At 35.9% G+C, this 18341-nt stretch overlaps 1 protein-coding gene across 4 annotated transcripts in view; it reads right to left on the reverse strand.

The window, feature by feature from the left end:
* The window catches only part of LOC126780362 (protein NDRG3), a 92824-nt gene that overhangs the window by 62713 nt on the left and 11770 nt on the right, over positions 1-18341 (reverse strand). For all 4 annotated transcript variants that reach the window (XM_050504807.1, XM_050504805.1, XM_050504809.1 and 1 more), the window contains one exon: positions 16246-16439. In XM_050504807.1, the coding sequence (XP_050360764.1) occupies positions 16246-16439 (194 nt within the window). The remainder of the gene's footprint in view (positions 1-16245; positions 16440-18341) is intronic.

Raw genomic sequence — 18341 nt, forward strand, 5'->3', positions numbered from 1 at the left:
GCTCTAGCTATAGGGCCCTATGTCCTAGGCCATAGGTACCGAAAGGCCCGTAATCTTAAAGCAGATCAAGTTGAGATCCGAGCGTCTTCACCCCTTCAACGCTTGATGAAATGATTGGTAAACGTTTAGTTTATACCGGATCCTTTCTGCTCTCGCATGCAGCTGTGAAATAGAGGAAATACAAAATGGTGTTACAAGAAAAATTGCGTGGCCCTTTTTGAGGTGCTCGTGGCAGTGTTCACTCAGACAGAAGACTTCTCGTTCATATCGCTGACAACATTATAGTTCATTTACTGAAAGAGGTTATATACTCCATTGTGATTTAGTCTATAGACAACTTATACAGCTTATACGAAGTGTGCTATATACAGCTAAAGCCAACAGAGGCGGAGAAATAACGCTTAACACGGATGAAACTACGCGGCCTGCGGCTGAGTCATGATAGTAAAGACAATGGCGTCGGAGGTGGTATCACGCGGAGTCTGTTTTGTAATTGGACATTGATCATTATCATAATAAGTCAACCAAACGCTAATACATTAGACATGACCCTCTCCCAAGGTGCGCCAAATTATTTCAATCAATCAATCAAATCAATCAACAGCCAATCGTTGTCCACTGCTGAACATAGGCCTCTCCCAAGGTGCGCCAAAGCTCCCTGTCCTCCGCCTTCCGCATCCAGTTGGTGCCCGCCACCTTCTTAAGGTCGTCGGTCCACCTGGCTGGAGGGCGCCCTACGCTGCGCTTGCCGATTCGCGGTCTCCACTCTAGGACTCGTCTGCTCCAACGGCCATCGGTCCTACGACATACGTGACCAGCCCACTGCCACTTCAGCCTGCTAATTTTGCAAGCTATGTCGGTGACTCCGGTTCTTTTCCGGATAATCTCATTTCTGATCTTATCCTTCAAAGATACTCCGAGCATAGCTCGCTCCATAGCACGCTGAGCGACTTTGAATTTGTGGACTAGTCCCGCAGTTAGTGTCCACGTTTCGGCACCGTATGTCATGGCAGGTAAGACGCATTGGTTGAAGACTTTCGTCTTCAAACATTGCGGTATAGACGACTTGAGGACTTGACGAAGGTTGCCAAATGCTGCCCATCCCAAGCGAATTCTTCGATCGGCTTCCTTCTCGAAGTTGTTCCTACCGACTTGTATTATCTGTCCTAGGTAGGTATATTCACTAACAACTTCGAGAGGTTTCCCCTCGACGTATATCGATTTTATTACAAATTATTATTATTTCATATAATAATATAATTTATTAATTACAAATTATTTATTATTTCATATTATGTGAAAGAAATGTTCTCTGATCCACATGTAGGATAGCCTTTCGGTGGAAAATTAAACGCCTCCCCGGGGATTCCCATATCGAACGATCACGCAAACGAAAACCACCGTCACAAGCTTGACATCAAAGCTATCCAAACTAGTTAACTAATATGGTTCACATTTTCCCCTCCACTGGTATATACGAATTTAAATGTTAACCAACGTAAATACGAACGGTTACTGTGAGTTTGTTTTAGTATTAAAATAAATATACTTTTTATAATTAAAGTTTTCTTAGCTCATTTCGTTAAATTAAATGTTAAATTATTATATTATATCGACATTTCGAAAGTATTTAGACTAACAAAAAAACTTTAACACGTCTTTTAATAACTACTAAATAAAAATCGGCGAATATATTGATAGCAATGCAACCAAAAACTCAGCAGTTCTCCCTGACTCATGCATGACCTCCTTTAAAGTCTCCTGTTGTGTTTTTGAGTATTGAATAACTTGGCCGTGGTGTGTTGTATACTCCGCAATTACTATTAGGTACGTCTTCTGTGACTAAATTGTCTTTATACTCTACCGCAGTTATGTAATAACAAAAGTAACAATACAATATTTTTCTTGCTTTCCTTTCAGAAATAATGTACGTGTATAATGTGTTTGTCAACTCTCATAGTATTATTTAAGCAAAACAAGCTTAGTTAGAAATTTGTTCAAATGTGTTAGGTTCTTACATATGAAATTAGCGTTTTGTCGTAGTGACCACTTTGATCTAAAATATCTTCTCTTTGGTTAAGAATTCCAAATTCAAATTTAAAAATTCATTTAGCTGGTACATGTGAGTTTTTAAAATAGTCATTCATTTGCTTTTCCCTCATTATTTTTTTCTTTGGCGTCGCTTATACCGCACAATCGAAAACATGAAATATCGGTATATTTACGAGTACGAGTTCTTACCGTGGCACCAGTGCTGTAGAAATGGTTCCGAAGTATTAATGATGTGTAACGCTTGACGGCGCTGGTGTCGCAATAGAAAGCACGGTACGTTTTTGGTTTCAACGTTTTCGTTCTGGAAATTTCGACCTTCAGAACCAACCCCTTGGACAGCCGTAAACCAAAGGGGAAAATGAAGAATTAAAGGCTATTGTGGAAGCGGATCCATCACAAATTCAAAGATAGCTGCAGGCTTCGGGGTAAGTAATAAAACTGTATTAATCCATTTGAAGCAAATCGGGAAAGTAAAAAAACTTGAACGATGGATACCCCATTAATTGAGTGATTCGAACTTGCAAACACGCGTCGACTGCTGTGTTACTTTGCTCAACCGTTACAACACAATAATGAAGGGATTTTAAATCGAATCATTACTTGTGATGCAAAGTGGATACTGTACGATAATCGAAAGCGCTCGTCGCAATGGCTGAACCCTGGAGTCCCAGCCAAATCCTGCCCTAAACGAAAATTTACTCAGAAAAAGTTACTTATGAGTGTTTGGTGGACTAGCGCCGGTGCCGTTCACTACAGCTTTCTAAAATCTGGCCAAACGATTACGGCAGATATCTATTGTCAACTGCAAACCATGAAGGAAGAACTAGCTGCTAAATAACCGAGATTGGTCAATCGCTCTAGGCCACTGCTGCTTCACGCCAACGCAAGACCACACACTGCACAACAAACAACCACTAAGTTAGATGAGCTTCAATTGGAATGTCAGCTACATCCACCGTACTCCCTAGACCTTGCTCCAACAGATAACCATTTTTTCCGGAATTTGGATAACTCCTTTCAAGGAAAAAAATTCAACTCCAATGCGGCAGTCCAAACCGCCTTCAAAGAGTTTATTGATTCTCGCCCCCATGGTTTTTTTATTAAAGGGATCAATGAGATGGCAAAAGTGCATAGATAAAAACGGTGCATACTTTGATAAATTAAATATATTTTACAAAAAAAATTGACTTTATACAAATACGAATACAAAACGCCAATTTCATACATACATATGTATACCTAATATATAGTTATTTAAAGCAGATAGTACGATAGATAAAAAGGGTTGGTCCCGAACTGGAAGAATCCCAAATAGGGATGGCGAGTCGTAATTACTTCTGGGACAGATATAACAACATGAAAGCTTTTAATGAAATGGATTATTAGAGATATATATACGACACCAATTGTTTACTTCCGTTTACTTCCTAGTCGTGGTAGATGAAACATAAGGAGAGTCATTTAGAGAGGCTCTCTGATCAGATGTAGACGCTAAAGTCCCTTGACAAATTGATATGTACCTAAAATATTACCTACTAAAATACTACGATGTCTTATTAAGCCAGTTACGCTGACACACTTGGCGTTCATAAAAGTTACATGTACAGCATCTTAGATGAGTCACAGCACATAACTCTGAATCGTTTTTAAATATAGATATATGTATAAAAAAATATACTCATAAATCAGTATCGCGACTAGATGATTTTTCACCCAAAATGAGACAGGCTGCCGATCAGACATAGCAACTACAAACTAAGTACAGTACAGTAGTATCTTATGAAAACTGGTTGTCCTGGTTACATTTACGGGCCGGTGACGTCACTTGATTATACCGACTGCGGCCGGCCTGGAAATGCGTACTATCATTTTCTAATACTCTCTCGTTATAAACCTATTACTCCGTTATAATTACGTATAGAGCCCGCTACGGTAAAGACTACATAAGCTAAATGACTCTATAGCATAGCATTTTGATTATCCTTTTATTATGAGTAGAATATAATAATTTCGTTTAATTTGGACAAGTATGGGAATAATAATAGATGGAGGATGTGCCTGATTGTTAAGAATAAAATTAAATATTACCGTACCGGGCTTAAGTTACGATGCTGGAGTTTACATAAAATTGTACATCGTTGCCACACGAGGAAAGTCGCACACTGATGTGAGCCTGTTACGTTTAATCGAATATATAATTATCGGATAAGAGCATACTCGTTTTAAGCATATGATGGGATTACTTTAAAAGCAACCTCGGTAAATCGGGCGCGTTATTAACACAAAATGCTGAATGTTTAAAACTAACTTAAAGTTGAGTTTAAACCCACACGGATGAAATAAAATTATAATCGGCATCTCCTAAGCTTAGTTTGTTCGGCGACTTCATTAAAACTCACAAAGCGCTGAGATTAGTAATATACTTTGAATAGTTTAAACAATCGGCAGTCAGGAAACTGCTGTCTATTGGAAAATGGAACGCTTTTATTTTTCTTCCGTCTTTTGTACGATCTGTGTTTTAGTTGAGTTGATGTTTTCGAGAGGACTACACGCTTGGAGATACAGTCTTTATATTATTTCAACCAGGATGAGTTATTTTTCAATCCCGTTGCTTATATTCAAGTCACAATAGCGGGCGGTTAGGTAACAAAATGGCACAACCTGGTATTTGCAGGAATTTTATAATATAAATATTTTCATAGTTCTCGTTGCATGTCCCGATGATACTAACAGCGGTCTAGTTGACCTTTTGTATTTTAAATAGGACAGACACTGGTTTTGCAGTTTTATTGTAAAGAAAATACATACATTTTGGACCTATCTATACTAAGAACTCATTGGTATATAAATTTACTTCTCTAATCATTATTTTATAAAGTTTATACATTGGTAATCCAGGACGTTTCCTAGTATCTATCCTATCACGATGTCAATGCAACTAAATAAACGTTCAGAATTATATATTTTGTTAAATAAAAGTTTAGCGTGGTTCGCGAACAGGCGCTGTGAATAACAAGATATCACCGTGCCGATAACATTGTGTAAGTTACAAATAATCTTTTAATATTCGACGCACACACGTAGCTGAAGGCGACGTATGTCCGGCGCTGCGAGGCTGAAGCCAGCCTTTGTGTAGAGGCTGACAGCTGATATTCTGAAGCAATGGCGCGTTCTCGATTGCGGGTCGAATGTCGTGATATGTTTCCTAGCGACCAAAGATCTTTTCATGAGATAACGTTTGAGTTGTGGTATAAAGGGACTGCGGCACTGAGTGTTCTGATGTATTTATTAAATTAATCACTGTTTATTATCAAGTAAGTTTTACTATTTTAAACTCTGATAACATTTTATTCAATTCTTGAAAAGGAAGATTATTATTAGTACGCACACCTTTATAACTCATATCGTCAATTGTACCGCGAAGGAAACTTTCTCTTTATAATATGCTTTATCCTTTATTATATAATTATAATTAAATTTATATATAACTACAACACAAAAGTTGTCAAGTGTGAGCCGACTCGCCAGTAAAGTGCTGAGAAGTGGTATAATATAAATTACTAAAGCAAACTTATCGAAAAGTATCAATGTCAGTTAATTGTCTAACTTTCCCGGCGGCGTGTGCTGCGGAGGCTAAGGGGTCGTCTCCCGCAAGCGATGACAAATTAGTCCCGAACCGAAGCTTGAATCGATTATTATTCCTAATACGCAACAATTCTCTCGATAAAGCGAATGCCATCATTGTTTCTTAACGCAACATATTAGTTTTGATTTAACTGCTCGTGAGCAAGGAAAATTGTACTCGCTTATTGTCCTTGACAATGAATGCTAATTTATACATACGCTAGTTTCATACGAAATATAACGCGTTGTTTACATGTGCTGTGCATCGTCATCGTCATCTTATTTCCCGTCGGCTCTAACTTAGCGAATTATCAACAACGAACAAAACAATATCATAGATACAGTAAATATATACATATAATAAAAATGTAACTGGTCGCTGTCTGTACATGGAAGATATATGAGTAAAACTATTATTGGGGGCCTTTATTAGCGCAATAAAACTGTAAACAATCATTGTTTACAGTTTTATTGCGCTAATAAAGGTTAAATGTTAGAATTTTGACTTCTTTGTTTGTTCGCCTGTGCGCCCTAATCTTAGAAACAGATTAAAAGATTTGGGTGCGATTTTCACTAATGTATGGTGGCAAACTTCACTTAAAATTTCGTGTTTGTTTTTATTTTAATCGGTTTATAAATTAAAAAAAAATGTCAATATAAATAATCACGTCGAACATTTATCTGATAAAATTACTATAAAAAATACTATACTACGCTTATTAAAAAAACTGTATATTTTAAGGTTTAAAAACAATATATACAACAATATATTTAATACACATTTCTTTTGCTTTCGATACTATTTACTGAAGTAGGTATTGCCCGCGGCTTCGCTCACGCACAATTACAGGTAAAGGATAAATGGTTGTATGGAAATCTGTGATTTAGAAGTAAGAAGCATGAAATATCATTCTGGTTAAAATTTTTTATTATTAATTGCTCTTCATTTCAGTAACAGAACAGCCTGTGAATGTCACTTTGCTGGGCTAAGGCCTCCTCTCACTTTTTGAATAGAAGGTTCTTCATTTATCAACAAGTAAAGTTTACTTGTTGCGACCCGTCACTGCTCATAGACCGTCTTTTAAACTGCGGAAATATTGAAACTATCGATGCACAAATTACTAGCAAATCCAGGCAACTTTCATGGTAATCGGTCAAACGGTGTCGAGGTGTAATAATTTCAAACAGACATATGATCCATATAAAATACTTAATCAAAATGTCGCGTCCTCGTCGCCACCTCCTGATCTCCAATTAAATGAAAGACCAAGTATCGTTCAATTCTCGTCTCCGTAAATAACATTTTCATGTCCTGGACATATATGTATGTTAGCTACAGGCATATATGATCAATGCAGGCCTCCACCGTCACTGCAGCGAAGTCAATTATCAGTTATTGACAAGCGATAACTGCCCGCGAATAACTCTATTTATACCGGAGCCATAATTTCTTTTTATATTTATTTTTTTCTGGTTAATCCCTCTATTGCCTGTATTTTTAGGAAGTAATAAAGCTTACTAAATATTATTAACTGAAACTACGATTTTTTTTTTTTCATTTTAAAATGAATGCCTATAAAAAAAAAACAATTAAAAAAAGACGTGATTCAAGTTGGCTGTTGTACCCGCTATGGAATCGTAATTTTAGTTGATTATTATGAATGTAAAACTTCCATCGGTTCGGAATAAAGATTAAAACTGATAAGAAGCTCAGTAGACGCTCTTATTCTAAAATATAATACATAGTGAACTATGTATACAGTGGCCCTATTCAATGCGCCCTTTTGAGCACACTAACAAGTCGAATCCAACGGGCTAAGCAGATGGAACCGTAGTAAGCTGTTATTTATTTGATTCGTTATTAGTGTATTTTTAGTTTTATATGTTTTAATTTTCATAACTGTGCAGTCTTTTATATGATACTATATCTTTATGGAGTCTGTTACAATGAGAAAGGCGGCACCTAACAATGTTATGGCTTACTGAAAAGCATAAACGAGTAACGAGTTGATATTTTTACGTGCGTACATTTAAATAAAATTAACTCTACACAAGAGTATAGAGTAATGCGTTACAATATAAGCGAAACGTTACCATTTCAACATTTTAGCCAGAACGACAGATAATAAGCTGTGCGCATCGAACGTTAGCCAAATCTGTAACTGGCCAATTATAGCCAGATTTAATTGAGCCATGGAATGGGGAGGGAAAGCCTCGTTTTCCTCGCGGACCATGCAGCCGTGATGCAGTGCCGCACCCTTCAGTAGCGCCTTTACTTAACCACCGGGAAATAATCCGGGACTATTCAAAGATTTGGTTACTATTTCTTTTAGACTTCTTCTCACCGAGGCAAGTACAGTAATTATTTTATTTCTTATTTTTCTTTTTTTATATTTAATCGGATTTTCATAATGAATCCTTCAAAAATAAAAACGCATGATGTATATCTATAAGGTAATTCACACGTCTTTGTATCTAATGCACTTGTGCAATTTCTTTTTTCCTACTCACAATTTCATACGTAGCACGGCGTAGAGGAATGAGTTGAAGTAAAGCGCTTATTACGGACGTCTAGACTACCAAAGAGGTTTTATCTGTTCCAGTAAATTCTTACGGACAGGGAAACGCTTCTATCTGTTTTCAGATAAGATTCTGTTCTTAGTTCAATATAAATATTTTCGCTTACAAATTTATATAAAATCGAAAATGACCGCCTCGGCGTCAGTCATTTACTTGGATGGGTGGGTTGAAGATACACTTATATAAAAGGTTCAATTAGGATCATAGGCAATGGCTCAGCAAATGGCGGCTTAACTGTGGCTAATTGACATTGACTAATGATCGTTCGAGCACTGGTCCTTCGAAGGGTTAAGCTAATAGTTCAGTGCACATCTCCGAACGAAATCTATCACGTCACACGAGTGGCCAGCCAAGAGTACTGCGATTAATCCTTCGAGCTGTTACTGCAGCACTGTTGCCACGGTAGAACTCGTACTCGTAAATATACCGATATTTCATGTTTTTCATTGTTCGGTAATAAGCGAATTTGGAATTCTTAACCAAAGACGGGATATTTCAGATAAAGTCAAGATCAAGAAGTGGTCAGTACGACAAAACGCTAATTTCATATGTAAGGACCTAATATATTCCTCATATGGATATCATGATATCGATATTCGATGAAACGAATATTAATATTATAAGTTTGTGAATCATCTATTTCATGAAACCGTTATTGTTATAGACTGTTATTATTATTATTTTATTTGTGTCAAGCAAAAAAACCGATTTCCATTTTGCCTCACTAGCAATTTTACGTCTAGTAAAAATTTTATGATAACAACTCATTATCCAATACGAGGGCTATAGGAGATCGAGTATTTTTACAGCAATAATTAAAATAATTGTTTCCATTACTAGTTCTGCTTCGTGTTTCACTTGAACATTACATTTGGAGTTGTAAAATATGATGAATTTTCTGTCATGGGTAATCAAATAGTACACAGCTGTGCAGTTTTAATTAGGTAAATACATATTTAATAGCTTAAGAAAAGTGATGAGATCGGCTGGGGTTGCTTACTTGCACTCGGTTCGACGGCTCAACCTATTCTGGCCAGAGCTCTCGACTATGCACCATTCGATGTATCTGTCCTGACTCAGTCACTCGTTCACGTCTACACTCCGCTGATTTCATCCAAGTAATGAGTTGACGTTTCTTGACGTAAGTAATTACCGATATTGTTCACAAACAATTATTGCTTTATAGAAAGTGACGTTTATGGTTATATTTATAGATAACCTTCCTCGATAAACAGGTTACCTAACGGAAAAAACGAATCTGAGATCAGCGCGTTCATCATATAAATATTGATTTTACTGATTACAAATTCCAATACTGTATCCCCGTTTAAAAGTTCTGTTGGTATTATAGCGTGTATCTTGCTTCGCGCAAGTCTTTAGCATCTACTAATTAGTTTAGACTCACTCAGTTCATCGGATCACTCGACGGATGATATGCTAATTAGCAAATAGTTAACTCCTAATTTTATTCGGCTTTAGGAGTTTATTCACAAGAAAAACGTAAAACATCGATTTCGATGGTTATTAAAAGAATTTGTTATTATAGAAACCGATAACTAAACACATCGAATATCGCTAATAAAATAAAGATAATTGTCTCATTATTGTAATAGTTTACTGTTACATAGTTACATAGTACACGCGCCACGCACACACGGGGGAGTCAGCGGTCGGCGACGGAGAGAGCGCATGACAGTATAAGAAAGCGTGATGCCGATACCGTCAAGGCATACCGCTTACCACCTCCCCCCCGAGGCGCGCCATTAGATGTATCACATTAATAATAAATAAAAATTGCCGCAGAGAGCCAAATGATAATAGTCTGTATAGTTCAGTGTAGTTTTACTGCCTACTACTTGGGTCTGTCTGGTCTTGGGTCTTATAAAACTGAACCAATATATAAACTCGCCCGCAGATATCCTGGGTTCAACGCTCCGGTCGGGTCAATACAAAGTTATGGGATTGTCTTTCAAGAAATTTTCAGTAACAGTTCAGAGATAATTTAAAATTGCAGCGAAAATCACGTATTGCCTTCGGCCCTGCACCTGAAGTCTCTCCGGACGTGTCAGATTGCTGTACTAACGGATTATAATAGTGAGAGAATACAGTATGCACCTTTGTTTCACAAACTGGTGCACTATAATATGACCCTCGCAGTCGGCGAACCCCCAGAGCGCATTGTCATCACACACAGTTATAGTATGGGTTTATATACCATCTTGCAGAGAAAACCGATAGAGACAATTATGAAAATTAGTTCAGTATTATTATACTCGTCCTCAATCTGCATAAAAGATATGGTCATTCAAAATGCAAAGTTTCCTAGGCCGCAATCGAACACGACAACAAAGACGGGGACCGCTCATAAATAAAAGTCGAACCTATGATGTTATTTAAGACGTTATTTCGTCGTCGAATGCTATTATTTATAAGATAATTGAACAAGAATATATCAAAAAGGTAGAAAATTAGAAATGGAGCTCATTGTGAAAGACGTAACTATGTAGAAGAGACGTAACGACTCGTCAAACCACACATAATAGGATGTATGCACCGATGCAGTAATAGTGCCTTCAGTACTTCGTGTTGTATTCATTCAGACCGCCGTAAACTTCGCTTGCTTGCTTGGTTTCGTTCCATTCAACGGTTGAAGAATATTATGTCAAGCTGGAAGCTAAACGTATAATAAATATACATTATATATGTACGCATCCATACATTCAATTAATTAATTATTATTTATTAAAATACTACAAAGTTATCGGTGAAAGTCCTTAAACTGCATTAATTAGGACATTAGGCTTTTTAAGCCAGGAAAAGGATTTAACGACTGGTTGAGATCGGCTGGTATTTATTCATATAATATATTTATTTTTTAAATATTTAACGAGCGCCTGCTTCAATTAAGCGAATCAAAACTCATTCGGCGTCTCTAGTAGCGTTATTTTGACGTCAAAGTACAACTTAAAATTACTCTAAATATAAAAATGAGTCGAATGACCTTCTTTCTACGCTTTTAGATAAATATGTCGATATACTGCTTTATAACCCCCGCGCCGCAAGCGATTGACCGCCTTTGCCTCGTAAGACTGTAGTGCGTAAAAGCATGATCTATATTCTCTTTCTTGTAATAGCGCCCGGCTGAACTAGTCTATAAGATTTTCTAACGTGAATACTTCGCGTCCTCTTGTGCAAGGCAATGTCAAAGGTCATGCATTTGCACCGATTTGTATAATCGGTATAAATGTATTACGACGTGAATTCAATTTTTACCGAAACTGGGAAATTTTAAAATATGCATAACTTGCTTTATATCGAATACCGTTTTCCGAGTTCGGTGTTATAAAAAACTTACAGAGGCTGTATATTAAATTCCCGGATTGTTGTTTGGGATTCCCGGTGGGTGAACGTTACGAACAAATCTGGCGTAGGATTAGTCCAGGCTGTAGTTAATTTGTTTTTACTAACGGTTTGTACTTACGGAGCGATTTAGTCTAGGCTCGGCTTAACGGAGTTTCCGCGAAGTTCTGCCTTTAAAATGTGAATTTTAGCTTAATTATACAAAAGCATTAAGTACGAGTAAGGATAATTGAAAGTGCATTATAACAAACTGGCTACCCAACGCGACTCGTACGATCTAAGTATTATTATACCCCACTGTACTTTTAATGTTTTAGATATTTATTTGTCTTCACTCAGACTCACGTATGAGTGAACTGCTTTTCTATTAAAGCATTTATTTTTCCTTTGCTCACCGTTGAGAGCACGTTTGTATTTTCTTCTGCACTTCCTTAGGGCGGCTGATAGAGAATGCTTACAGCATTAAGCCCGCTTTTGAACAATATATATTTTGTATGGCGCAGTAAAGTAAGTTCTACTATAATAAAAAAGTGCACTTTCCATTCAAAATACTGATTGCACACACACACCGAAATACCATAAAATATTATCGTTTAAGCAACGTTTTAAGTTGGTAACGCATCGCTACTTATCTAAAAGCGCCACTTTTTCTGAACGCATATCTAATATTACCGTGCACGCAACAAACCCATTACCTCTTTTTTTGTTAAACGTAGCATCTATTTCATAAAGTATCTACTTAAAAATACCAAACCAAACCTAAATTATTTCCTTCAATTTTGAGACGCTTATTTTGAGCAAGTTTTCAGATGTGTGATAAAAATATGTTGCAGGACTAGTTACGAGTTTAAGTTTTATATAATATACATATGTATGTACGCGTTGTTAACTTTCGTGATTTGATTTTTTATATAAGAATAAATATTGCGCATAAGAAGAACAAATATGAGTGTTATGTATATTTTATAATTGATTTATTTGTTGTAAAACAATTTATATGATTTAAAAGTTATTTAATTGATGAATATAAGTGCCTGGTGTGCAGTTAAAAATAGCAGTAAACGATGTATCTAATTATTCGCATCTTACGTCGCGCTTGTATTTTTCATAGAAGTTTATCCAAATACATGTCTAAGACATTGGTTTAAATTGAATTTTGGTAAATTTAATAATATGAACTCATTTTTGGAGTCAAAGATTAATAGAAAAAAATATTGTGTGTTTTACGAGTGTATAAATATATATAAAAGTAAAAATATATATGCTGGCAAGGATTTTTCTGCAGGTTTTTCTTATGACTTACAACTCAGTAATTTATACATTTGATGTATCTTATAATTTGGTCAACGTCAGCGGGTATGACGAATATCGCCCTAACAGTTACATTTCACTATCTTTTAACTACCAATGTACAATATATACTTTAAAATCTCTCGGAATTAAATTACCCAAGTTATATTCATTTATCGCCGTGAACCACGTGGTCTCAGGTGTTTATATTTCTTATACCTATACAGTGGGTCACCCATCCATCAAATCGAAACACAGTCAATCGGTCTTAACCGCTGCTTTACAAAAACGTTATCGATCTTCGTTACAATATTAATAGAAACGACGCAATTCCGACAAATTACTCGACGAAAAAACGTAATCAACTCCAGCTTGAACAAATTAAATTTGACACGATTCGCGATAAAAAACGTTACTTTACGTTTACTTCTGTAAAACGACATAAAGCGAGCATCCTAAATGATTGTCGATTACAAATGATAGCGTACGAAATGGGCTATCAGTCGATATCGGAGGTACATCGAGTATAACTTTGATTTGTAAATTAATAGCTGTGTAACTTAGTGACTGAAGTTCTTGTATCAGTAATAAAGTTCTTTTTTTTTAAATAAATAGGCGGACGGGCAATTTGGCCAATTTTGTAAGATCTTGTGTTTGAGGTGGTGATCTTATGTCCTTTGTCGCTTCAATAACCGACTAACTATCCCATCAATCTGGAACACAACTCTACGTATTGCTGTTTGGCGGTGGAATATTTCGTACCTGCACAGACGGGCTTGCACGAAAGTGAATTTATGATTCAAATTGACCTCCTACTTCTCAGGTTATATTATGAAGGACTTTAATATAAATGGCATGTACATAAGCAAATTCATAGACAATCAGAACCATGAATTTAAATTTATATTAATGAGCTGGATAAAGTCCAACGAGTGTATTGTTACGTCGATAAAAGTGACGTAGCAACCCATCGCCGTTGTGCGTGCATCAGAATTACTGTACAAAGTGACAGATCAGCTTTAAAATAATATTTAGAATAAAAATAATTTAGGTACCAAATATTTAAACAAAGAATAGGTACTAAATGCTGGTAGTATTTTTTCACGCCGCCATTTTGATTTTATATTGACGACGTAATATACTCGTACGTATATCACCTATAGCCTTTCAAATGTCTTCCTAGGCTACAGTCAGAACTCATTTCCAGTCAAACTATTTGGACCGACAAATGGTTCAAATACTTTAAGCTAAAGACATCTATAGGTTTGGTTTATTTCTGTTAGCGTGTCATCTCGGTGTACATAGTGTATCTATATACATATATCGAAACACAAAGTAACTACGTTAAATACCCAATCCAAGATGATTAAAAAATGCATGCACTCGTCGATAGTAAGGCATTGAATGTTATGAAAACAAAATAGATCCTTAAATGCTACATTTGGGGCAACCATATACATGGATTCGGATATATGGACTCAGCTACTCTCTCACTTAGCACAGCATAAAACTCAGCTCAGCAAAAAAAGTTTTAACTGACATAGATATAGATAGTCTTGTGTATTTTATATCTTATAAAATTCTACTCTAGAGTAAAATGGCTATTAGGGCAATACATTTTAAACAATGAATTAGGCATAAATATTTAATTACGCTTTTCATATATGGATATTTCATAATGAATCGTAAGCACATAAAAGATTTTTCCAGAAACTACTACTAGATACTTATTTATAATATAGTCGATTTTTGATACTGGCTAGGAAGACTATCGAAAACGTCTGTCACAACACTGGGGAGGCAACCACACCACGTCCCAAATGCGAATTGGGTCACACGAAGCTGCTTTTCTTCTGGCACAACAATTACTGGAGAGGTGTTATATGAATAATTGTAAACGATGATGGACAAGCTCGCTAACAACTGAGACGTGCCAATTGATTTAATCTACGACATGATAACGCACATCCGCACATCGCACAACGAACTATTCCAAAACTGTCGCACTCACCAGACCTTGCTAGAGACGATTTCCATCTAATTCGTAATAGGATAACTTTTAACAGCGGAAAAATTTCAAATCCGTTGGGTCGCCAAAAATACGCCTCCAGAGAGTTAATTGATTCTCGTCCCCAGGATTTCAATAGCGAGGCATCAATGAACTTTCATTAAAATGCAAAAGTGCGCCGGCAATAATCGCTAACACTTTCATTGCCACAAGGATCAAGCGTAGACTTGCAATATCTGTTTACAGATAAAACTATTGTGTGTGATATTGTGTTATGTACACACTACTATGGCGTTAGAGAACATTTTCTTTAGGTTATTCGCTATACGTATAGCGAATTTTACTTAATGAAACACCATGGGTATAGAACGATGGCCTATAAATATTATATTATTTGTATATAAACATAAAAATAACGCCGTTCATACCACGAACAAACATTAGATAGTTACGAGTTTTACCGACAACGCACGGTTAACATGTCTTTTGTATACATTGTGTATATGCTTCTATATCAGGATTCTAAAGAACGTCCAAACATTGACAATGGTTAAATTAAAAAAAATTGTCAAGGAACATTTGCCTGTTAAAGGATATTATAAAACTAATTTTTTGATGATAATGAAACAATCGCCGCCGCTTTCAAATAGAAATATATTTATTATAAACAAAAATTGGTAAAAAAGATCTGAGACTTTTCTTTCCGAAACGGTGGTAAAATTTTTGTCAATTAATAAATATATAAGTGTAATGCTACTACAATATTCTATAAAGATTTTGACTTTGATTTTACTATGTCATTAGTCAGATATATTTTTTTTCGTGTTGCAAGTTCTAACAGTAACCCTCCAACTGATATTAGACGAGTTTGACCGCGAATCATGAAACTGAATCATAGCGGTGCCGATAATCAGCCAATAATCAGAAATTCCAACAGCTCTAGTTTTCGACTTAGAGGAAATTTTTACACTTAAAATGATATTTAAGTAATGTTACCGCTTAATGCCAAAACGGCGTGGAGTTATTGAATTAAATTAATCATAAAGTTTAAATTTTGGTAAAGGTTAGCATAAAATTGATCAGCAACACATACAAACATTTATTTCCAATATAACGATATCGCGACTACTGATCCTGGAACTCTTAAATGACAGGCAACTAATGCATGTTAAAATAAAATTGCTTGACTTAATAAAACGTTGCCATAGTTTACTTGTTCACAATAATTTCTGGTACGATTCAAAGAATAAAACCGGATATATTTCTATATTAGAACTAAATCAAACGTTAAGAACATTCACTTTGACAAAAATGTAGTATAAATTACTTACAGTTCAAACCGATGTCGTGATAGGTGAGGATGGCCGGCTTGGAGCGGTCGCCTTGTACGGCCACCATGATGTCCCCGCGGTCGGTATGCACGCGCAGCTCCTGGCAGGAGCTATCGCTGAAGCGACGCGCGCTCGGGAACTGGAGTTGGATGTTTTTCAGCTCGATGTCATCCATGCTGTCGATTGGCAGCAGGCTGGTGGGAAAATTACAGTAAATGTATTGACTGGTCAGTGAATGAAACACGAGGAATCATAACGTCGAAACAATAATACCCGAGTGTTTAGTTTTTATAAGTGCAGGAAAGAAGTTTAAGCTAAAATTCTTCTCTTTGAATATATATATAGCGAGAGATCCAGTTGCGCCACTATTACTGTAGTTCTGTTATTGTAGGGTTAGTCGTTCGGTCAAAGTTAAGACCCCGGGGAAGGACTGTTTAGTCGCTGTCCTGTGACGTTATCGCAAAATTCCAGACGAGACAAAATGGTAAAGCGCAAAGGACTTTACTTAACGTGTTTAACGTTACTAGTTGTTCAATTTAATTGAACATAAAATACTTTCTCTTTTTTACTATATATCAATCCCACATTTTATTCGAAGAACGTATTACATTATATAAAATTTCTAAAAGTGAGTATGATTTATGTGTTAGAAGACGACAGATCGATACAATTAAAATATACACCGTTGCTATAATTTTAAACGTTTTATTAAATGAAATGTAATAATTAACAGGCACAAATTATCCCATGGATGTTTCCGGCGAGTTAATTGCATTTTTTGGAGAATTAATTGATTCAGAATGAAAATTAATCAATTTTTAATGAAGATTGTATTATTAATAAAGCATATTTTCTAAATTTTGGAAGACGAAGTTATATGATTACTTTCTTCGAAATGCATGTTGTAACTTATGTTTTTATAGTAAATATTAATTTACTTTAAAAACATAAGTTATCCGAAATTGGTCAATTTGTATAGAATACGTGTATTTAGGATTTAAATCAAGCGATTTAGTTTTCATGTTATTATGTTTATGGCTCATATTGCCAATTTGGGCTATGGAGGAAAGATTCCGCATGTATCGGATGAAATTCTGCAATCAACGTCACTATAAGCCCGCACTAGAACCGCATGATGGCTGCAAGAAAATGTAGTATGTATGCAGTGTAACATTTACTAAATGTTCCTTTCCTGTAGCTATATCGACTTCTAAGTATCATCCGAAAAAGAAAATTTGACATTCGATAATATTGCTTACGATTTACTGTCTGTTCGTCTCTTGTGACGCGTAATCTCACCGACACCACAAAGTGCATTCTAAAGAAAGTTAGCATGGTAATATCATACTATGCTTTGAGCCGTCGCAAAGAGCACCTGGCACTCGTACACACTGTGACAAACATAGCTTGTGATCTACAAAATAATATTCAAAATTTTGCATTAACTAACTCGTGATTCAATAATTTTTATTAAACTTATGATTTGTAGTTAAAAAATCACACAAAAATCGAGTCAAGACGTATTTTCAAATTTTTGAAACAATGAATGGAAAGCAAATGAGTCAAAATATCGAGGTTCGGTGAATTTTAATTGGTCGAGCTGATTGAAAATACAATTCCGTCGCTCTATTCAATCCGCAAGCATTAATTGCTTTCATATTTTAGAATCGTAGTACATATTTATATAAAAATCTATATTAGCAATATTGGAATTCGCAAGGAATAATAAAAGCAAAATCTCTTTGTATTCAATAATCAACTGTGACAAGGATCCGCATGAATGTGTCGATAAATTTAAATAACCCTTAACACGATTACAATAAAAGCTATAATTGAAGAAAAATATCGTACATCTCGTACAGCTCCGCCATAGCTTTTAACTTGATTAGAAGAAAGGAAGCAGATAGACTTTGGACGTCACACGTTTGTTGAGAAATAACTCGGCCGAGGTCGCCGCCTCGCTGAACACTACGTTTTAATGAAATGCAAAGTTTACGGCTGTTTATATATATAGCTACAAGTATCTGTACTTATAAAAAGATATTTAGGTACCAATGCAATCATTTTCTATTGCTCGACGGTATACTTGCCGCCTG

This window comes from Nymphalis io, chromosome Z (genome assembly GCF_905147045.1).
Source record: "Nymphalis io chromosome Z, ilAglIoxx1.1, whole genome shotgun sequence".
In the NCBI taxonomy this organism is placed as follows: Eukaryota; Metazoa; Arthropoda; class Insecta; order Lepidoptera; family Nymphalidae; genus Nymphalis; species Nymphalis io.